Below are 23,322 nucleotides of genomic sequence, written 5' to 3' on the forward strand. Positions count from 1 at the left end.
TGGACTCCTGGTACTTTTGGTATGATGTTGAGTTGTGTTGATAGCTTGCCTGATCAGCAATGCTACGCGGCAAGGAAAGTTACGTAAGCATGTCCCCACGCGGCTTGGCAGAGAGGTTGCATAAAGCATGCTCTGTACGGGGAGGTTGCTAGAAAGCATGCTCCGTCATGTGGTATCCTTTGTGGGTATTACATGTTAGTTTGCGGCAAGGAAGGTTGCTAGAGTATGTCCCTACGCGGCTGGGCAGAGAGGTTGCATAAAGCATGCTCTGTACGGAGAGGTTGCTAGAAAGCATGCTTCGTCGTGTGACACCTTATCGGGGTTACATGTCAGTTTCATTGGATGTTCTAGCTCGCGTGCCTTTGTGGCTGTGAGTTAGGTGTTCTGTGGTTGAGAAAGTGAGGAGTAAGGTTGTGATATTAAGTATAGCCATAGTGAGGCATATATTTATTATTATGCTAATAGTGGATTATATTCCGCTGCTTATCTTGTGGGAACCGAAATTCGCACTGTCGATTTTAGTTAAGTTAATCGGAGGAAAGCTAAGTAAACCTAACTTTCCCTGAAGGTCCGGATTCTCTGCGACAACCAACGACAAGTGATCAAATAAATGCGGAAAGGTTTTATTAAGATTTGAGACTGGACCTTAAGGAAGGCTGCCTACGTACCCCTTTCGGGGATCAAGTCGGACGTAGTTTAGTTGGAGTTGTTTGAACAAGAGATCAAACTGCCTGGCGGAGTTCGTCTAGTACGAGCGTTAGTCATAGAAACGGGCATGTCGAGAATAATGCCTAGGGTTTCTATGTGCGGAACTCTAAGTACAACAAGGGTTTTGTTAAGAGTTGGGACTGGACCTTGAGAAAGGCTGCCTACGTACCCCTTTCGAGGATCAAGTCGGACGTAGTTCAGTTAGAAAGATTTGAACAAGAGATCGAACTGCCTGACGGAGTTCGTCTAGTACGAGCGTTTGTCATAGAAACGGGCGTGTCGAGAATAACGCCTAGGGTTTCTATGTGCGGAACTCTGAGTAAAAGAATTGTTAGATTCTTCCGAAGGAACAGAAGTCTGTGGACAAGATGAAGGCAGAACGAGAGGCGGCCAGACGTCCTAGGTCATGCCTTGCTAGTCTAACCACCTAAGTTCTAAGTTCCCTCAGTCTAAAATCTCGGATCTGCTTTCCCTCTAGGATTTTTGCTCTCTCTTAATGATTTTCGCTCTGCCTTTCTTCCTCTCCCAAAGCTCCTTTATATACTCCTTCTTATGACGGTCTATTCTCCTCCTGGGCCGCAAGGCGGGCTTCTTTCCATTTTCGTCGGCTTTCATCGGGAAACTTGACATTTATCTTCGGGAAATTTGACATTTATCCTTCCGGCAATTTAGCATTTATCTCGCTATGCAAAGATAAACGTAAATCGTCGTATCTATCTCAGATAATCGTAAACGGACTGTCCGATCGTGTTTAGTCCCTTTCGGGCCGTTTCCAGGACTTCCGTGGTTTTCTACGATCTCTCCGGAAGTTCTTCATTCATTCGTAGAGTTGAGACGAGTGGTGTCTTAAGATAACCATCGCTGTTTCGTACGAAGAATTTAAGATCTTCCTTCCGGTTGATACCTTACGAGTTTCCGAAGTGTTTCCGACGGTCTTTGATTGGAGTAAGGACTGGAGTTTCGTACACGGAATCTCGATGATTCGTCCTGCGAGGACTTGAGAAAAACTCAAAGTACAAACTTCAGACTGCCGGGGACTGGGATTCGTGTACCGAAGATCGTTATCCGAAGACCCGAGCCAGCACGGGGCTAGCCGCCCGGCGGCCATGGCCAGCACGGGCGGTAGCCGCCGGCGGCCACGGCCAGCACGGGGCTAGCCGCCCGGCGGCCACGGCCAGCACGGGCGCTAGCCGCCGGCGGCCACGGCCAGCACGGGGCTAGCCGCCCGGCGGCCACAGCCAGCACGGGCGCTAGCCGCCGGCGGCCACGGCCAGCACGGGGCTAGCCGCCCGGCGGCCACGGCCAGCACGGGCGCTAGCCGCCGGCGGCCACGGCCAGCACGGGGCTATCCGCCCGGCGGCCACGGCCAGCACGGGCGCTAGCCGCCGGCGGCCACGGCCAGCACGGGCGCTAGCCGCCGGCGGCCACGGCCAGCACGGGGGCTAGCCGCCCGGCGGCTACGACCTGCACGTGCGTCTCGACGAGGGCTTCGATTTGATATGTTGATCGTTTTCTGGGTCCTCACGGTTTGAGAGAACGGGCTCTTTGAAGTTTCCCGGCGGCAAGGACCAGCACGGGTCTTAGCCGCCCGGCGGCCAGGACCAGCACGGGGGCTAGCCGGCGGCGGCCAGGACCAGCACGTGCGTCTCGACGAGGGCTTCGATTTGATATCTTGATCGTTCTCTGGGTCCTCACGGTTTGAGAGAACGGGCTCTTTGAAGTTTCAAGGCGGATTCCTTGTCGTTCGGCCTATCCAAACTTAGATCACTTCCCGTTTCTTCCTTATTCTTTCGTATGACAAATAGACTTAGCCGTTGATTTCGAGATAACCGTTTTTGACCCCAACAGTTAGCCCCCCAGCATGCAAGATGCGGGAGCGATCTTGCGGGCGGAAGATTATGAGTTGAAAATCGAAATTTTTGGCTAAGAGTATTTCATTGCGGAAATCCACATCACCTTTGATTGGCGATCTTGAACGTGACGTCGGGAAGACCGTGAGTTCGTTGCTCAACTTCGACTCGATTCTTGCTGGTCTGAAATCCGTGTGCACCCTTGTCCTGCATTCGGAGGGTTCGGAGGACCAGGACCACGCAGTCAAGGATCGCGAAGCCGGCGCATATGAGACATGCAGTGGTGGTGCGACCAATGGAGGCGACGGTGAGACCGTTCCTACTTTGGGTGAGTTTTGAGGATGAAGGTGATGCTCCGGGGAGCGTCTAGGTTTATCAATCCCTTTAGAGATTTTTATTTTGATTACATTTCGGCCGTTGGTTGGCCATTATGTATGATTTCGGGACTGGCCGTTGGTGGCTTTGAGTCCCTGCCCTTTTTAGGGCGTTGTATTGAACTCGCGGTATGCATTTATAAAATATTTTGCGTTTAGAACTTCTGTTTGTCGAAGTTAGAGGGGCAGGGTGTGAGTTGTCGTCTCATTCCTGCCTCCCTGACGATCACCGTATCCGTAGTTTGTACAAAGCGAGATTTTCCTGCGGTTTACGATTTACGCGAAAATTCGTGAAAACGTTCAGACTTGAGTGAAGAGACAAGTTTTGGGATCTCGCGTCGTTGACGCTTTGCCTATGAGATGTTAAGATACCAGCAAGGCTGGGTTTAGGGCAAGACCTAGGTTTACTCTCAGACTGAGGCTGTGCGATGACAAATCGGCTTTCGTTTTGCCTGTTTGTGATTTTAACCTGATTCGTACCGTTTTAAAATCCGCGAAGTGGTATCGGCTTATATGATTTGTCTGGGCACGAATCGAGCTACTTCCTTTACGAAGTGCTGAACCAAATTTGGATTTTTTGTATAGCGCGCTATGGGATCCTTGTCGGATGTAAAAGAGCCTACCCTTAGGTGGCTTGTCTGTTTAGGACGTTAGAGTTCGTTTGTTGTGATCAGCAACAACGAAATGATGCCGTTTTGAAGGCGTATGAATTTGTTATCGAAAAATGTTTATCCGAGCACGAAGCGACGTCTCGCAGTGCTGTGATTTTATTTTTCTCATGCCATAAGAGGATTATGGGCTTTCGCTTATGATTTGATTTATACTTTCGTCAAGTGTTAAAGATAGAATCCGAGTAGTCACTTCGGATTGTGATTTTGTCGCTTGGTCCGTATGCTACTTTTTAGAGAGCGATTTTAGGTGTAAGCGATGAGAGACATGTGTCTGGATGTGATAATCGTTTCATGGATACTGGATCCGTTGTCGCAGCCGTTTAGTAGTTGGCGAATTGTGTTGAGGATTTAGGACCGAAGGGTCGCGTAAATTTTACCGGGGGGGGGGGGGGAAGCGTCTAACTTCACTATGTTTCGTGAAGTGTTGGCCTTCTGAGATTTGTTTTTGTAAGAATGACTCGTATAGCTCTGGGAGCTTTGCTACGAGCGTTTCTTTTCGTGCCGCGTTTTATGGGGCGTATAGAACTTAATCGATTTGATGATAAGTTTAAGATTTTCCGTTTAACCATTTGGTTGTTAGGATCGAGTTTCGTTATCGTATGATTTCCGATTTTGGGTTATACGACAAACTGCTTGCATAATATCCGTTTGTCGTTTTACGACAAATCGTGGATTGTCTTTTTTTAGCCGTTACATGGTTGGAGCGGTGGTCGCTAAGTATTGTAGACCGGCATGGAGGCTGACTTCAGCCGTTTAGCCAAGGAAGTCGTTGGTAAAAGACCAGTCCATGACCCTTTGTGTTACCGTTAAGATCGTGTTTAGTTGACGATTGTCCTTAATGGCGATGTCGAGTGCATGTTCGGGCTTTATGGAAAGACGTAGTTGGCCGAGGGCCGAATAGAGTTCGTCGAGATAGACATGCCAATCATAGAGGAGTTTTCCAAGTTATGGGTGATGGCTTTTCGAAACGATTTTCCACTTTAGGTTTCGTTTTTTTGGCGAAAGTTGCTTCGGGTTACTCATGAAGTTTTACCGAAGGTTATTTCGTTAATTTTGTAGCTCTCCGTCGTGCCATTAGTCTCACGGAAGCGGAAAGAGTATGCCAAGGATGCGCGGCGATCGTTTCTCGGTTTTTCGAGAGATTAGATCGGTTTGCGCGTTATGCCTAAACAGTCAAGGAACAATAGAACGAAACTGGAAGAAAATGCCTAAGACTTAGCTAGCTAGACTTTCCACCTAGGTCCTAAGTTCCCTAAATTTTACGGCGGTTTACAAGACGTTCCCATTCCTTTCCTATGATAAAATTTTCTAAGTCGGACATACCTTAGTCTCATTGATTACTCGAGATTGCCTCATGTCCGTTCCTCTTTGTCTTCTAACGTTTTATTGTCAAAGGTCTTCGCCTAAGTTCATATCCTCGTTTCCTCGTACTGCTGGTTAAATCGACCATGTACCCGAAGGAATAGTGCAGAATCGTTGAAGCAAAGGGAGGAGAAGTAGGCGAAACTCGAAGAAGGCTAAGGTGGGCGGACAAGCGAAAATGATTGGCAAGACGTCACTTGAGTGAGACTTGATATTTCGTCAAGCTATGAGTGAACTGGTCAGGTCAAGAAGCTTATGATATTGTTTTTCTTTACGAATGATATTTCGTAAAATATTGCCGAGCTTTTACTTTACGAGAGTTTTTCAACAAAATGTTGTCGAGTTAATTTTACAGAAACTGTTTCGTAAAATGTTGTCGAGTTTAGTCGCGCAGAAGCTGTCTCGTGAAGTATTGTCTAGGATTATTTTACGAAAGGTGCAAAGTATTGGATTGGACTATCGTCGGAATAGTTTTGCGAGGATTTGCCGTGCTTGACGAATGTTGTGTCGCCCGATAACCAGCGCAGTACGGGTGCGCTAGTCGTCCGGCGCCTAGAGGCAGCACGGGGGCTAGCCAACACTTGGATGTCGAGTCTTTCGGAAGATCTTCGATCCATTGCCGAGGGAAATGGTGTTTTAAGATAACCATCACCGTTTTATACGAAGTCTTCCTGTCCGTTGACGTCTTATGGATTCTTCGAAATCTTGGAGCAAGAGAAGGAGTTTTGTTTGCGGGATCTCGGAAAGTCGCAAAACACGGATTTCTGACGACCCGGGGGCCTAGAACTTACGCACGAAGACTAGCCGTCCGACGGCCCGAGCCAGCACGGGGCTAGCCGCCCGGCGACCACGGCCAGCACGGGCGCTAGCCGCCGGCCAGTGCGGGGCTAGCCGCCGGCGGCCACGGCCAGCACGGGCGCTAGCCGCCGGCGGCCATGGCTAGCACGGGGCTAGCCGCCCGGCGGCCATGGCCAGCACGGGCGCTAGCCGCCGGCGGCCACGGCCAGCACGGGGCTAGCCGCCCGGCGGCCACGCCCACGACCGGAGTCGGCTGCTCGGTTCCTTCGACTTGTGCGTGTTTTTGCGTTCTTGTTTGTTTTCCGTAGGTTTTTCCTTGTGTAGAAAATGTTTCTTAGAACGTTGTTGACCTTTTATTTTACGAGAGTTATTTCACAAAATGTTGTCGAGTTAATTTTACGGAAACTGTTTTGTAAAATGTTGTCGAGTTTAATCATGCAAAAGTGTCTCGTGAAATATTTTCGAGAATTTATTTTACGAAAGGTGTTCCGTAAAATGTTATCGAATTTTATCATTAGAAACGATGATTGGTAACCCGATCAGTCGTGCTTTCTGTTTCATGAGTAGTTTGGGGTTTCTCCGCGATTTCCAGGAGAAATTCTAAAAAGCATTTTCAGTCGAAACTCTACTTGGTAATCAGACCGTCATATCAGCTTTGGGCTCGATCCTTCCTAAAATCGTATGTGGGTCGTTTAGCCGTGATTCGGGCCCCTTTTGGGCTGTCTTGGGCCTTAGACGTTTTTACGATTTTTCTTTAGAAAAAGCCGTCGATGTGACGCTGGTTTTTCCGAAAGGTTTCAATTCCCCGTATAGTTAAGGCAACTGGTGTTCAAGCTAACCATAGCCGTTTTATACGGCAGGCAGGAATCCGTCTCCATTACCAAGTCTTTTTATGAATTTTACCGAAGTCTTTCTTAGATAATCCCAAACGAGGGGGGTTGTGTCCATGGACGATAGGAGTTTGTTTCCTGCGGTTGTCTCGACCAGACGGTCGATGTGCGGAAGCGGAAAACAATCCTTCGGGCATGCTTTGTTGAGATCAGTAAAGTCGACGCACACTTGCCATTTAAGGTTCTTCTTGAGACATGCGGTGAGTTCTGCTTTCAATAGATTGCGGAGATTGGATTGCGGAGATTGGCTCCAATCTCCACGCACCGCTCTGGGTTAGTCTCGTCGAGGCAGACCGAAATTACTGGTTCGCAAGTGGGCTCACGTTTTCCTTCCAGGACCTCAGCTCTTTGCGACTGCCAGAAGATTTCTGGAGGGTCCTGCGATGCTGGTTCGTGAGTTGCTTGCTTTTTTGGGTTAGTTTCGGACTCAGAGTTTTTTCGTTTTAACCCAGCGGCCAAGCAGACTTGCGGCGCTTTACGATCTCCTTGTATTGTTTCAACTCTGAGGAGGGTCGGAAATTTGAGGCACAGATGGAAAGTCGAGGGGATTGCTCGCAAGGAATTTAACCACGGAGTCCCGACGATCGCGTTATATGCTGCTGGACCGTCGACTACCAAAAACTCCACCATCTTCGTGACGCTCCCGGCTCTGACCGAGAGATCGACTGAGCCGAGGGTCATTGTGATGTTTCCTGAGAGTCCGATTATTGGGTTGGGATCGTCCGTGATAGCGCTTAGGTCGATTCCCATCCTCTCGAGAGCGTTCTTATATATAATATTTGTCAAGCATCCGGTGTCGACCAATATTCTTGCTACGTCGATGTCCTGGATCGTTAGTCTGATAACGAGGAGTTCGTTGTGAGGTTTGGCTTGACCAGCCGTTGCTCTGTCCCCGAATGACACGATGTTGCGGACAGGTGATGTGGCCATGCTGTTGTTACCAATCGTAGGTTTTTGAGTAAGAGAATCCGACCCCCCCTCCTTCTAGCGCCAAACTGTGGGAACCGAAATTCGCACTGTCGATTTTAGTTAAGTTAATCGGAGGAAAGCTAAGTAAACCTAACTTTCCCTGAAGGTCCGGATTCTCTGCGACAACCAACGACAAGTGATCAAATAAATGCGGAAAGGTTTTATTAAGATTTGAGACTGGACCTTAAGGAAGGCTGCCTACGTACCCCTTTCGGGGATCAAGTCGGACGTAGTTCAGTTGGAGTTGTTTGAACAAGAGATCAAACTGCCTGGCGGAGTTCGTCTAGTACGAGCGTTAGTCATAGAAACGGGCATGTCGAGAATAATGCCTAGGGTTTCTATGTGCGGAACTCTAAGTACAACAAGGGTTTTGTTAAGAGTTGGGACTGGACCTTGAGAAAGGCTGCCTACGTACCCCTTTCGAGGATCAAGTCGGACGTAGTTCAGTTAGAAAGATTTGAACAAGAGATCGAACTGCCTGACGGAGTTCGTCTAGTACGAGCGTTTGTCATAGAAACGGGCGTGTCGAGAATAACGCCTAGGGTTTCTATGTGCGGAACTCTGAGTAAAAGAATTGTTAGATTCTTCCGAAGGAACAGAAGTCTGTGGACAAGATGAAGGCAGAACGAGAGGCGGCCAGACGTCCTAGGTCATGCCTTGCTAGTCTAACCACCTAAGTTCTAAGTTCCCTCAGTCTAAAATCTCGGATCTGTTTTCCCTCTAGGATTTTTGCTCTCTCTTAATGATTTTCGCTCTGCCTTTCTTCCTCTCCCAAAGCTCCTTTATATACTCCTTCTTATGACGGTCTATTCTCCTCCTGGGCCGCAAGGCGGGCTTCTTTCCATTTTCGTCGGCTTTCATCGGGAAACTTGACATTTATCTTCGGGAAATTTGACATTTATCCTTCCGGCAATTTAGCATTTATCTCGCTATGCAAAGATAAACGTAAATCGTCGTATCTATCTCAGATAATCGTAAACGGACTGTCCGATCGTGTTTAGTCCCTTTCGGGCCGTTTCCAGGACTTCCGTGGTTTTCTACGATCTCTCCGGAAGTTCTTCATTCATTCGTAGAGTTGAGACGAGTGGTGTCTTAAGATAACCATCGCTGTTTCGTACGAAGAATTTAAGATCTTCCTTCCGGTTGATACCTTACGAGTTTCCGAAGTGTTTCCGACGGTCTTTGATTGGAGTAAGGACTGGAGTTTCGTACACGGAATCTCGATGATTCGTCCTGCGAGGACTTGAGAAAAACTCAAAGTACAAACTTCAGACTGCCGGGGACTGGGATTCGTGTACCGAAGATCGTTATCCGAAGATCCGAGCCAGCACGGGGCTAGCCGCCCGGCGGCCACGGCCAGCACGGGCGGTAGCCGCCGGCGGCCACGGCCAGCACGGGGCTAGCCGCCCGGCGGCCACGGCCAGCACGGGCGCTAGCCGCCGGCGGCCACGGCCAGCACGGGGGCTAGCCGCCCGGCGGCTACAACCAGCACGTGCGTCTCGACGAGGGCTTCGATTTGATATGTTGATCATTTTCTGGGTCCTCACGGTTTTGAGAGAACGGGCTCTTTGAAGTTTCCCGGCGGCAAGGACCAGCACGGGGGCTTAGTCGCCGGCGGCCAGGACCAGCACGGGGGCTAGCCGCCGGCGGCCAGGACCAGCACGTGCGTCTCGACGAGGGCTTCGATTTGATATCTTGATCGTTCTCTGGGTCCTCACGGTTTGAGAGAACGGGCTCTTTGAAGTTTCAAGGCGGATTCCTTGTCGTTCGGTCTATCCAAACTTAGATCACTTCCCGTTTCTTCCTTATTCTTTCGTATGACAAATAGACTTAGCCGTTGATTTCGAGATAACCGTTTTTGACCCCAACATATCTTATTTATGTTAGTCTCGAGTGATGATTATTATTGTGATTGTGGTTGATGATTTACTTGCAGGTTCCCGTTACTTGAAGTTAGATCATGGCAGGAGGCCAAGTCTAACTTAGTAACTGGTTTATTAGATAGTAGTTGTGATTGTTGATTGGATATTGTTTAGTGTAGGCCTGATGTTGGCATGTATGTGTCTGAAGGATTGCTTGTGAAGGATGGTGGATATTAAAGCTATGTGGTATCATTGGTTGGCCGATCATGTTCTTGTCTGATTGTTGGTCGACCGATTGATGATACTTGTATAGTCTAGATGTCTAACACTACACGAGTATTGAACTCAGGCGTATATATGGTTAACTAGGGGATTGGTTGTTGACTTGTTTTTCATGCAGGGTCCTGTTACTCGAAGTTAGGCAATGGCAGGAGGCCATGTCTAACTCAGTAACAGTTTGTGTAGCCTTAGTTTAGATTTCTTGCTAAGGCTATATTGATTGTTATTTTAGGTTGTCTGGGTTAGTTCTAGGTTGGGGTAGAGGTAGCCAGCTCACTGAGTAACATTAGGTTACTCATCCATCTCTGTTGTCCTTTTTGCATGTTTCTTTAGTAGGACGATCGGATAGCTTGGTGCTGGACGTTAGGACCACCGGTGTAGATTTGCTTGCCTTTTGTTAAACGGTATTTTTGATTTGCGTTTAGTTGACTAGATTTTGGCGTTAGGCCGGGACCGGTCTCGAATTATTCAATGTATGAATATTTCTTTGAATCAATAAAGTAATTGTTTTATATGCGCTTCATGAGTACTCTGATATTTGACTAGTCCGGTCTAACACAACGTTAGGTCGTTGTACGGGTTGAAAAGCCTTAGGCCTCGATCTAACGGAAAACGTTAACTCTTGATACGGGTTGCAAAGCCTTATGTCTTGAGTTAGCGGGACGAGTTAGTGGATGAACTGGTCTAAGTCGTGGAGTAAATTTTGTGACTGTGACCGGATCGTCCCTAGCCCGTCACGTAGCGCTTCCGGACCATGGTGTTGGGTTGGACGGTCAGTCATGTTCTTGTTTCATTGTTGGCTGGCCGGTTGGCCTTTCATCTCCAACCCTTGGCGTTGGTCGCTCCGTCGGTCATGTTCTTGTTTGATTGTTGGCCGGTGGTTCGACCTATGTCTAGGACGGTTCGGGGGTGTTACAGTGGTGGTATCAGAGCATGGTTACGTCCATGCTTCCGGAACTCATGATTTAATCGGTTTTCAAATATTTTATCGAGTCAAAGGAGTCACAAAAGGCATTAGGGAATCCGGTCACGTCCAGCGATAGAATTTATTGTTTTAAGAATTAGGATTAGATAGTGGAGTCTAGAATTGCTAGGTTGCTTGCTAGCATTGCGGTTAGGTTGTGGTTAGTGTTTGTTGGGTTAGTTGTTGACTAACTTGCGTGTGAGTGTTCTATTAAGTTGCAGCTTGTAAGTGCGTTCGTTGATCGGCACTTTAATGGTGAAAACCTTAAAGTGAAAGGAGTTCAAGGCCAAAAACCCAAAGCCGAAGAGATAGATTTAAGATGGTTCAGAAGACTGGACAGTGGTATTGGACTGGACAGATGGAGAGAACCGAGACTTCGTTGGAAAAAGACTTCAGCAGTATCTGGGTAAAGGAAGATCGAAAAAAGGATTGAGTAATCAGGAGCAAGAATGATCTATCCGAAGGAAAGGATAGTATCATGGGAAATCAGTGTCATGGCAGAGGCAAAGCAAGATGACGCAGTGATCATTCCATTGAAGAGAGACAGAGACAAGTATGGAGACCAAAGAAACCGAAAAAGAGATTCCAAGGGCAAACCGATGAGAAGCACATCAAGTGATCAAGGTCGCAAGACGAAGTGATCCAAGGAGAAATTCTCATTAAGGGAGAGCATGTTGTGAAGCTGAGCAGTTACACATCTAAGAATTCGAGGACGAATTCTATTAAGGGGGGGAGAATGTGATAACCCGCCCTTAGGGGTAAAATGGTCGAGATCGACAAAGTTGGAGTTTGGAGCCAAGCTTTTGGGAATCAAAGGATGAGGAGGAATGTTGAGTTTTGATCATTTCAAACTCAACATGGTTCAGAGAAAATAGAAGATTGGTCGAGCATCAACTTGGTGGTCGAATTGCGGGCGACAACGATGGATCGAGAAGTTTCAAAGTACGAGATGGTCGAAGAATTGATCGTGAGTGAAACATGAGTCAGATAAGCTGCTCTACCATTTTTAGAAGTGTCTTAGATTGATCAGACGGTCGTTTTGGAAGCATCACATTTTTGGAAGGTTGACGGTTTAGAAGCTCGACGTTTTTGAAGACCGACGTTTCTTCATCACGAAGTTTTCTCGGAAAATCTTCGTATATTATTCTGGAGACATTATAAGTCGGAAGCAGGACGGGAAGTAAGCAGGACGGGAAGCAAGCACGACGGGATCGAAGCACGACGGGAAAACCCAAAGTTGGCCGAAAACCCTAATTTCGGTATTGCGGAATTTCTAAGGGAAGCCGGAGGCTTGGGAAATATTTTTATTCAAGATCAGGATTCCTATGGAGATTATTAAAAGTATTCAGAGCATCAGAACGGGAGCGGAAAAATATTCAAGATCGATCGCGGGTCGAAAATTTACCAGAAGAACCGAAACCGCACAAATGGACCGAGAAGCTCGAGGTGGCTTGATCTAAGTGATCAGGACGTGATGTCTATCCATTAACCAGCTGAGTGTCTACACAAGCTCGAGGTGTCGCCGTGCATGAAGCCAGAACATGCAGCTTGACACCCAGAAGCACGACATGTCGCCGTATCTGCAACCTGCGCATGCTGATCGACACCAAGAGGCTCGTGTGTCGCGATGCAAGCACTCCATCCATGATGAACGCCATCTGGACTGGGATGTGTCTCTCTGCATGTGACTGAGTCATGCAGCAATACATGTGGAGCACGAGGTGTCGCCGCGCATGCAACCGGAAGCATGCGGGACGACACACAGGCGCTCGGGTGGTGCAATCTCACTGGTTGGTGTATCCTATATATACCCAACCCCCTCCTTCGTTTTCATTCATTCTCCACACACCAAAAATCACTCCAAAACGTGCCTAGAGAGAGAGAGAGAGAGAGAGAAAGTAGAAAAAGAAAGCAAGAGGTTTCGAGTTGTTTTGAGAGTTCTAGAGCATTTTCGAGGTCCGAAACTCTGCCGAGAAGTTCTGAAGTATTATCCAGCAGCTAGAGAAGGTTCTGTCCAAATCAATTCGTCCAAGCAAGTCATATTCTCTGGTGATCAAGTGGAGGTGCTGTCCAAGGTCAGTTCAGATCCATGGGTTCAGTTCAGTCGAAGATTTGGAGCTCGATACTCTGCCGAAAGTCCGAAGAAATCGTCCAGGAGCTAGGGGAGGTTCTGCTCGAGTTGAGTTCTGTCCATACCAGTATCAGGGGAGGTTCTGTCCAAGTCAAGATCAGTCCAGTCCAGTCCATTCAAGATGTGAAGGTTGGGTTTTGGCTAAGTCCTCTCCGATCAACCAGCTGCTTATCGGCAAAGAACACTGTGAGTTGGCTTGTTTGAATTCCACTTGGAATTTAGGATAGTTTTGTGAGTTGGCTTGTTTGAATTCCACTTGGAATTTAGGATAGTTCTGTGAGTTGGCTTGTTTGAATTCCACTTGGAATTTAGGATAGTTTTGTGAGTTGGCTTGTTTGAATTCCACTTGGAATTTAGGATAGTTCTGTGAGTTGGCTTGTTTGAATTCCACTTGGAATTTAGGATAGTTCTGTGAGTTGGCTTGTTTGAATTCCACTTGGAATTTAGGATAGTTCTGTGAGTTGGTTTTGTTTGAGTTCCACTTGGAACTTAGGTTAGATCGAGTATGCATATAGATTATAGATTAGAATGATCACACTATTGCATGGTAGAGTCCTTAGGGTTATTTTAGTATTGAATTGGACTCAGCTTGGCACGGGCTAAGCTGAGATGAACGGAATTAAGACTGAGTTAATAACCTGACTAGGACTAGGGCTAGGGTGCATCATGTTTTCTATTCTTGCTTGGTTATCTGGTTGAGTGCAGGTTCCCGTTATCTTTAAAGATAGTTTCATAGCAGGAGGCTTAACTATCTGGGTAACGGTTTGATTGAGTAGTTGCTTGATAGATTAGATGCTTGCTTGTTTATTTATGCTTGTTGAGGTTAGTCAGCTCTTGGTAAGGGAGTGACTAACCGGTTGATTTGATTAACATTGATATTGTTAATTAGTTTATTATATGTTACTACTCGGGGTCCTAAGCCATATAGGCTGGACTCCTGGTACTTTTGGTATGATGTTGAGTTGTGTTGATAGCTTGCCTGATCAGCAATGCTACGCGGCAAGGAAAGTTACGTAAGCATGTCCCCACGCGGCTTGGCAGAGAGGTTGCATAAAGCATGCTCTGTACGGGGAGGTTGCTAGAAAGCATGCTCCGTCATGTGGTATCCTTTGTGGGTATTACATGTTAGTTTGCGGCAAGGAAGGTTGCTAGAGTATGTCCCTACGCGGCTGGGCAGAGAGGTTGCATAAAGCATGCTCTGTACGGAGAGGTTGCTAGAAAGCATGCTTCGTCGTGTGACACCTTATCGGGGTTACATGTCAGTTTCATTGGATGTTCTAGCTCGCGTGCCTTTGTGGCTGTGAGTTAGGTGTTCTGTGGTTGAGAAAGTGAGGAGTAAGGTTGTGATATTAAGTATAGCCATAATGAGGCATATATTTATTATTATGCTAATGGTGGATTATATTCCGCTGCTTATCTTATTTATGTTAGTCTCGAGTGATGATTATTATTGTGATTGTGGTTGATTGATTTACTTGCAGGTTCCCGTTACTTGAAGTTAGATCATGGCAGGAGGCCAAGTCTAACTTAGTAACTGGTTTATTAGATAGTAGTTGTGATTGTTGATTGGATATTGTTTAGTGTAGGCCTGATGTTGGCATGTATGTGTCTGAAGGATTGCTTGTGAAGGATGGTGGATATTAAAGCTATGTGGTATCATTGGTTGGCCGATCATGTTCTTGTCTGATTGTTGGTCGACCGATTGATGATACTTGTATAGTCTAGATGTCTAACACTACACGAGTATTGAACTCAGGCGTATATATGGTTAACTAGGGGATTGGTTGTTGACTTGTTTTTCATGCAGGGTCCTGTTACTCGAAGTTAGGCAATGGCAGGAGGCCATGTCTAACTCAGTAACAGTTTGTGTAGCCTTAGTTTAGATTTCTTGCTAAGGCTATATTGATTGTTATTTTGGGTTGTCTGGGTTAGTTCTAGGTTGGGGTAGAGGTAGCCAGCTCACTGAGTAACATTAGGTTACTCATCCATCTCTGTTGTCCTTTTTGCAGGTTTCTTTAGTAGGACGATCGGATAGCTTGGTGCTGGACGTTAGGACCACCGGTGTAGATTTGCTTGCCTTTTGTTAAACGGTATTTTTGATTTGCGTTTAGTTGACTAGATTTTGGCGTTAGGCCGGGACCGGTCTCGAATTATTCAATGTATGAATATTTCTTTGAATCAATAAAGTAATTGTTTTATATGCGCTTCATGAGTACTCTGATATTTGACTAGTCCGGTCTAACACAACGTTAGGTCGTTGTACGGGTTGAAAAGCCTTAGGCCTCGATCTAACGGAAAACGTTAACTCTTGATACGGGTTGCAAAGCCTTATGTCTTGAGTTAGCGGGACGAGTTAGTGGATGAACTGGTCTAAGTCGTGGAGTAAATTTTGTGACTGTGACCGGATCGTCCCTAGCCCGTCACGTAGCGCTTCCGGACCATGGTGTTGGGTTGGACGGTCAGTCATGTTCTTGTTTGATTGTTGGCTGGCCGGTTGGCCTTTCATCTCCAACCCTTGGCGTTGGTCGCTCTGTCGGTCATGTTCTTGTTTGATTGTTGGCCGGTGGTTCGACCTATGTCTAGGACGGTTCGGGGGTGTTACACTCGGTGCCCCAAGAACCCAATCTCTCTCTTCCAAAAAGAACATTTGCTGAACTTTGCATATAGCTTCTGCTCTCTCAACCGTTCCATTACTAGCTTCAAATGTTCTTCGTGTTCCTCCTCCGTCTTGAGACTCTGCCTATACCCAACATCCAATCCTGTCCCCCTTCACTCATTTCCCTCCTTGCCATCTGCAATCCACGAAAATGGGTTTCATATTTAGAAAACTTATTAAAGCGGAACCCTGCTGGTTTCCTAACACATCTTTTGCGACACATTTGACTCGATAAAACACGGAAAACACGTGATTGACCGCATGATCTAAACCATGCTCTGATACCACCTCTGTTACACAGCGAACCGTTTTTAGACATCAGTCAGCCAGCCAGACAATAATTAAAAATAAATCATGCCCAAAAGACCTTCCACTGCCCGGTCCGGAAATGTTACAACGGGTTAAGAATAGACTATCCAAGTCACAAAATAAGATTAAGCAACCCAGATTATCCATTCAAAACTCGTTTCCTCTAATCTTCAGTCTTAGGCTTTGCAACCCGTTCCGAGTCATAGGGTTGTGTTAGGTCGGACTAACCTAATATCAAATTCAACACGTTTCGAATATAAAACATACTTTATATCTTATATATATTATACTGAGTTCACAAGCCCAAAATATTATACACATGGTCCATGGACGCAGCCGAAAGTAAAACATACATTCATATAACTTTAAACGAATCTTTAGCAAAAGATGTCTAATCTACACCAGCTCCTACAGTTCCGCGAGCGCTAAGGTCTTTACTACTGGTTACCTGCAAGAATGGTGAGGAATGAGCGAACTAATTTCACTCAGTGAGTCAGGGTTCCCAATCTAGCATATACAACTACCCGTTATCCCAAACCCAACCCCAAACACAAGCAAGACGGGTAGTTCAACAATTAATAACAAAGCATTAAAGCAGTAAACAATAAATCAAAATGCATATATATAATCTTAGGGCCCAACAGAATCATTCTTTCTCCATACAAGAGACACCGGCAATCCCTTCACTATTACACCACAAAGGCGTAGGCGCTCGGGAATTCGCCCGGTCACGGTCCTTAATCAGAATCACCGTGCCCCGGTCCTCTATCGGACTCGCCGGGGGCTGTCACATCTACGTGTGACACTCGGCCTTGGTGATCAAGCCAAGTTAAACCGAGCCCACCACTTTCCGGACCACGACCGGTTTAGTGGTATCATTTGAGAAAGCAATGATCTGCAACTACTAAAACCACTACGAGGTTCTAACACAACAGTACCAACACGAGGTACGTATATACCAACAACATACAATAAACACACAATTATAATAACCCGAGTGCTTAGACTAGTCTTGCTATCTACTTAGCACATACATCGTCTCAAGCCCCAGAACAACAAACTGACATCTAGACCGGTCCGGTTTTCATAGCTCAGGAACCGTCTTCGATGTCAGGAACCTGTATTAAAAATTGTTAACAAACAATTAACCGTGACTCACAGTGATTAACCAAAATGGCTTGATTCTTTAATTCCGGAAGCTGACAAAACCTTTTTTATCCACTCCAAAACTTCGTCTTGGTTCCGTATCGATAATCATGCGATCTTGCTTGGCAACTCTCTAAAACTATTTCTCTTATTTTTTTATTTCTTGTTTTCTCTTTTCTTTCTTTTCTCTTGTTTCTTTTCTTCTCTTTTTCTCTCTTGGTCACGTTGAGATGATGAGGAAATGGAGGAGCTGACCTTCCTTTTATAGTGGAACCAGGTGAATAGGTTTGTGACAGCTGCCCCACCATTTCTCTTTGATGACCACGTTTCATCATGTGAATATGTGATTCCACTAATGCATCTGCCTGTGACATTTCACTCACAATTTTAACTAATCATCTCCTTCTCTCCTTATTCCCCACGTAGCTATCAATTCTTAATTTGCCTCCCCTCCAACATGAGCACGTGGTGATGACTAAGCCAAACTGAAGATGATTCACTCCTCTTCCTTTTTTTTTTTGCCACGTTGATTGTAACCAAACCATAAGAAATATAAAATATTTCTTTGTCTCTTCCTCCCTTTTAATCATATGATTAATCAATCCAAATTTAGTGATAAAAACTCCATATATTTTTGTCTTCACAAAAATTTATTTACGAGAAATAAATTACGAACTCGTAATAAATTTTCAAAATAAATTATTTGAATTATTTATTTAAAAATAATTCTTTTTATGAAGACGGGGTATTATAAATATTGTCTTTGGTTTACTTGCGTTTTCTCTCTCAGACACTGCTTTCGAGATAGGTCCTTAACCTTCGGTTACTAAGTGGTTCCCAAAGCTGACTTTCCTCTTTTGTCTAGTAACCACTGTCCTCTTTACCGTTAGCTTTCAAATCCTTTCCCATTTTAATAATATCTAGTAGACAACTCCCTATCCTCTGACACAATCGACGTCTTCTCCGCTCATCTCGATGGAGATCTCCTCTCCCGGCGTCTAAGGTTCACATCTCGCACCGTGAGGAGGAGCTCTGCACCTATGGTGTTCCCCCCCCCCCCCCCCGGTCAGTAAAACCAACGTTCTCAGGTGGTAGAGTCGACATTTACTCCTCTACACAGCTCCGTTTCGGCTCCTGTTGACCGATTTGCTCCTTAGCCCTCTGAACCTTTTGACAACCTCTTCACTGAAACATTCACGCTCACCCCTCTCACACCATGGCGCCAAGAAAGTTCACTGTGGAAGAAAAAGGGAAAAACATCTTAACCTCAGATACAACGCAAGTCAGACGCATCAGAGCACCCGAGATAGACACCTTTGCACTTATCAGGGAAAATGCTCTTACCATAATTGGTAGAGTAGTAAACCCTAGAGAGCAACCCATCGGAGCCCTCTTGGCGGTCCTCTCTCGCAAATGGACTCTCCAAGGCAGAGTCACATGCTCAGATCTTGGCCTTCAATGCTTCCAGTTCAGATTTGAACTTAAAGAGGATCTCGTTAGCGTCTTAGCTCAACGACCTTTCCACTACAACCACTGGATGGTCATACTCCAAAGATGGGAGCCGATTATCTCCCCCCAGTTCCCCTCTCAGATCCCCTTCTGGATCCGACTTCATGGAATCCCTCTTCACTTCTGGCACCACGCTACGATCTACAACATAGGTCACGATCTAGGCACGTTAGACGACTACAAAATTACCAAAACATCAGCGAAAATTAGGGTTTTACTTGATGGACTGAAGCCACTTACCAAAGAAGCTGTCATTGAGTTCTCCTCAGGCGAGGAAACTCTAATATCTTTGGAATATGAAGACTTGAAGTATCACTGCTTAATCTGCAACATGCTTACTCATCTCTCAAGAGCATGCCCTCTGGCGGATCCTAGACCTACAGTAGCTCAAAGACCCTACTCTGCTTCAGAACACTATGAATCCACCGCCCGTAGAGACAGCAGTATTAATCGTCCACGCTCACAAGTCCCAACTCCGGCTCCAGATACTAGCTTCAAAGCTAGAATTGATAGGCATGGGAGACCTTTTGGAGAGAGACTGCCGCCACCAGTCAGCAGAGGCCAACCTCTGGCTAATAAAATCGTTCCTGCAGAAGCTCCCACATCAAGGGCCCCTCCTCCAATACAGCAACACTCAGGCCTCTCTCCTCTCTACTCTAGAGACAGACATCAAAAGACGAGTTGTGGTGAGGGTACAAACCATCGTCACAACCAACAATGGGGAGCAAAAAGCCCTCAACAGAGAGCTCAGGGTAGATCTCCATCGAGTTCTCGACATCATAATAGCCCCACTCCACCAGCGATGATACAAGGTCCACCTCTTGGGAGAAATCTAGACCTTTGTGATTTTCCTTCCCCAACTAATACAATTCCTTCGAGAGAAGCTGTATTGAATGAACTACGCGAGGCATCTTATCAGTACATCAACTGTGGGGACCTAGTAGAAAGCGCAGCCAGAAGACAACGAGTCCTCCAGATTGAACATGACGGCTCAGTGGATGAAGCTGCAGACAACATCATAGCAGCGGCAATCAGAGCTAATGTGGAGGCCTCTCCTGTAGTAGAACCAGCTATCTCGTCACCTTTGTTTCCAGTAGAATCTTCGCCTGCTATTGCTGAAACACCAGAAGCCCTGCGCACTCCAGCCTTCCTCAGAAGACCAAGCGGACACCACAGAAGCACTAGAAAGAAAACTCCAAACTCCAGATCTCTACCTGGAGCCTCTTCAAGACGTAGACTCCTGTCACAAGCGGGTCATCCTTACGCTAGACATGGCTTCCCACACGCTTCACCAGTTCTCCCCCTTCCGCGTCATGTCTCTCAAGGATCACCAAGAGCAGTGCTTCCACCAAGACATAGGGGGACTACTCCAAGGAGATCCTCGCCGGATTTTCGGCCCCTAAACGATCATCTCCCTTAGTAATTCTGAGCTGGAATTGCTGTGGGCTTGGGAGTCCCATGACAATTCCTAGGCTCAAGGATCTCACCAAACAACACTCCCCTGACATTATCTTCCTCTCTGAAACGAAGAATCCAGACGCCTATGTCCTCAAGGAGCTTGCAGCTCTCAAATTTGATCATCACTATCTCTTCTCTCCACTGTCACCGGGAGCTGGAGGACTAGCCCTCTTCTGGAAAGCAGAAACTGATATCCAAATCCTAGATGCAACGAAGAACTTTATCGAGACAAAAGCCTCCTTCAAGAACTCCTCCATTTTCAGCACATTCATATATGGAGCCCCCGAGATTCCTGATCGTCAAGGTGTCTGGGATCAACTTTCCGACATCTCACTTGCTAGAGACTCGCCCTGATTTCTCGTCGGTGACTTTAATGAGATTGTAGGCAGCACAGAAAAATCTGGTGGGATAGCTAGACCTGAAAGCACCTTCGTGCCTTTCCGCTCCTTCCTCTCTGCTTGTGATCTCTTTGATTTGAAGCATTCTGGAAATTTCCTGTCATGGCGGGGACAGAGGCACTCTCATCCTGTGCACTGCCGCCTTGATCGAGCTATCGCAAACAGCTCCTGCTCCGATCTCTTTCCTCGGGCCTGCTGTGAATACTTAAGCTTCGAAGCCTCGGACCATAGACCAATTCTCTGCACCTTGGATGGCAAGAAGAGGAAACCAGCAAGAGTCTTCCGCTATGATAGACATCTACGAGACAATCCAGAGATAACGGCCTTAGTTGATAGAATCTGGCAACTGAACACCTCTGCCTCTGTCTCAGATCGAATCCGCAGTGTATGTCAAGCTATCTCTGCATGGAGCAAAGAACATTATGTCAATAGTAAAAAGGAAATAACGGAAATACAACGTTCGCTAGACGCTGCCCTCTCTAACCCAGTACCTGATAATGCAGCTATCTCACGCCTCAACAATACACTTTTATGTGCCTACAAGGCAGAAGAAGAGTACTGGAAGCAGCGCATCTGTCTCTTGTGGCTCTCCTTAGGTGATAAGAACACCTCTTTCTTCCATGTTTCATCCAAAGGCCGAAAAGCCCGTAATCGAATCTCTGTTTTGGAAAACGATCTGGGTCTTCCTGTATTTGAAGATGATCAGATCTTGAATATTATATCATCATATTTCAAAGAGATCTTTACCTCCTCTGGTTCATCAGGATTGGAAGTGGTCAAAGCGGCTATATCCCCATGTATCTCAGCGCCTATGAATGAGCAGCTGACAACCATACCCTCACATGTAGAGATTCAGGAAGCCCTCTTCGCCATACATCCTGATAAAGCTCCTGGACCCGACGGCTTCTCTGCAAGTTTCTTCCAGACGAACTGGGAAGCGGTGGGACCCGCAATAGTATCAGAAATCCAAATCTTTTTCAGTTCAGGTACCCTCCTATTCTCAATCAACGAGACTCACATCAAGCTCATTCCTAAGATACCGAGTCCTAAAATAGTTGCTGACTACCGACCTATAGCCCTATGCAACGTCTATTACAAAATCATATCAAAAATCCTATCTCTACGGCTCAAACCTGTTCTATCTCCGATAACGTGCTGATCACGCACGAGATGCTCCACTTCCTCAAGATCTCTGGTGCAGTCAAAAAATGCCCAATGGCTGTTAAAACTGATATTAGTAAAGCGTATGATAGATTAGAGTGGGGATTTATACGCATGGTTTTAGAGCAGATGGGATTTTGCCAAACCTGGATTAACTGGATGATGCAGTGCGTCACGACTGTCTCCTATTCCTTTCTTCTGAATGATGAGGTCCTCGGTAAGGTCTGCCCGGAGAGGGGAATACGCCAGGGTGACCCCCTCTCTCCTTATATCTTCATCATTTGCGCGGAGGTGTTATCAGGGTTCTGCAAAAAGGCTCAGATCAGTGGTAATCTGCCAGGTATACAAATTTCAAGACATAGCCCAATGATAAATCACCTTTTATTTGCTGATGACACCATGTTCTTCACCAACTCCGACGAACACAACTGCTCTTCACTGGTTAAGATCCTACAGGACTACGAGAACGCGTCGGAGAAAAAGATCAATGTCCCCAAATCTTCTATCTCCTTCTCCAGCAAGACACCTCCTGAAATAAAAGCACAAGTCAAACTCATCTTGGGTATTGAAAAGGGAAGGGGGTTTAGGCAAGTATTTAGACTTACCAGAACATTTTGGCCGGAAGAAAAAAGACCTATTCTCCTCCATAGTAGACCGTATGCACCAGAGAGCAATCAGCTGGACAACACAGTTCCTATCAACGGCAGGAAAAGCAGTTATGCTACAGTCAGTGTTATCAGCAATCCCTAATTTTGCTATGTCATGTTTTCTCCTACCAGTAAGCCTATGCAATAGAATCCAGTCGGTTCTTGCCAGATTCTGGTGGGACTCCACGCCAGGAGAGAGGAAGATATGCTGGGTCTCCTGGGATGATCTCACTAAGCCGAAAGCATGGGAGGTCTGGGTTTTCGTGAGATCCAAGCTTTCAACCATGCCCTTCTTGCCAAAATTGCTTGGAGATTGTTGACTGCTCCCAACTGCATGTTTTCAAGGATCATTTTGGGTAAGTATTGCCACAAAACATCATTTCTAAAAGTCTCAGCAACTTCCTGCATCTCCCACGGGTGGAGAGGCATTCTTAAAGGAAGAGATCTCCTATTGCAATACCTGGGAAAGACGATTGGAAACGGGGAATCGATAAGCTTGTGGAATGACTCCTGGATTCAACCGGAAGCTCTTGTGAAACCCATTGGCCCTGTCTTCCTGATGGACATAGATTTAATGGTGTCAGACATCTTATCGAGAGAAACGAAGGAATGGAACATGACTAAGATTAACAACTTACTTCCAGAGCTTGCTCCCCTCATCCGATCGATTCAACCAAGCATTCTCGATGCACAGGACTCCTACATCTGGCCACTTCAGAAATCTGGCGTGTACACTGTGAAATCTGGCTATTACTCACTCTGCAATCCCAAAGACCAACAGATTGGCCTTATTGCTGCACACGCTCACCCAAATAACGACACTGAGAGGAAGAAACTGATCTGGAACCCGCCCCTCCTCCCAAAGTTGAAATACTTCCTCTGGAAGATGCTGAAAAGCGCGCTGCCAACAGGGACAAATCTCCAAATAAGAGGTCTCTTACACAACACAACGTGCTCCCACTGTGGCTCTCTGGAGACTACAGATCATATATTCCTCCACTACTCTATTGCGCAGGAGACTTGGGAGTTAGCGAATTGGGGCTCCTCGCCACTGACGCTTCAATCATCATCGGTCCTTCCCAGCCTACGAGAGTCATACTCCTGGATTGTACCTCCCCCAGTTGGAATAAAGGGTAACCCCTTTCCCTGGATCGCATGGAGCCTTTGGATTGCATGGAAC

The 23,322-nt window shown here is 46.4% G+C and overlaps 1 protein-coding gene across 1 annotated transcript; it reads left to right on the forward strand.

Annotated features, from left to right (window-relative positions):
* The first annotated feature begins 19,936 nt into the window (after nt 1-19,936).
* LOC108850504 (uncharacterized) lies at nt 19,937-21,493 on the forward strand. The gene is made up of 2 exons (XM_018624028.1): nt 19,937-20,240; nt 20,322-21,493. Exons 1-2 carry the CDS (start codon nt 19,937-19,939, stop codon nt 21,491-21,493), a joined length of 1,476 nt encoding a protein of 491 aa, XP_018479530.1.
* Nucleotides 21,494-23,322: the final 1,829 nt, after the last annotated feature.

Source organism: Raphanus sativus, chromosome 7 (assembly GCF_000801105.2).
Source record: "Raphanus sativus cultivar WK10039 chromosome 7, ASM80110v3, whole genome shotgun sequence".
Lineage (NCBI taxonomy): Eukaryota > Viridiplantae > Streptophyta > Magnoliopsida > Brassicales > Brassicaceae > Raphanus > Raphanus sativus.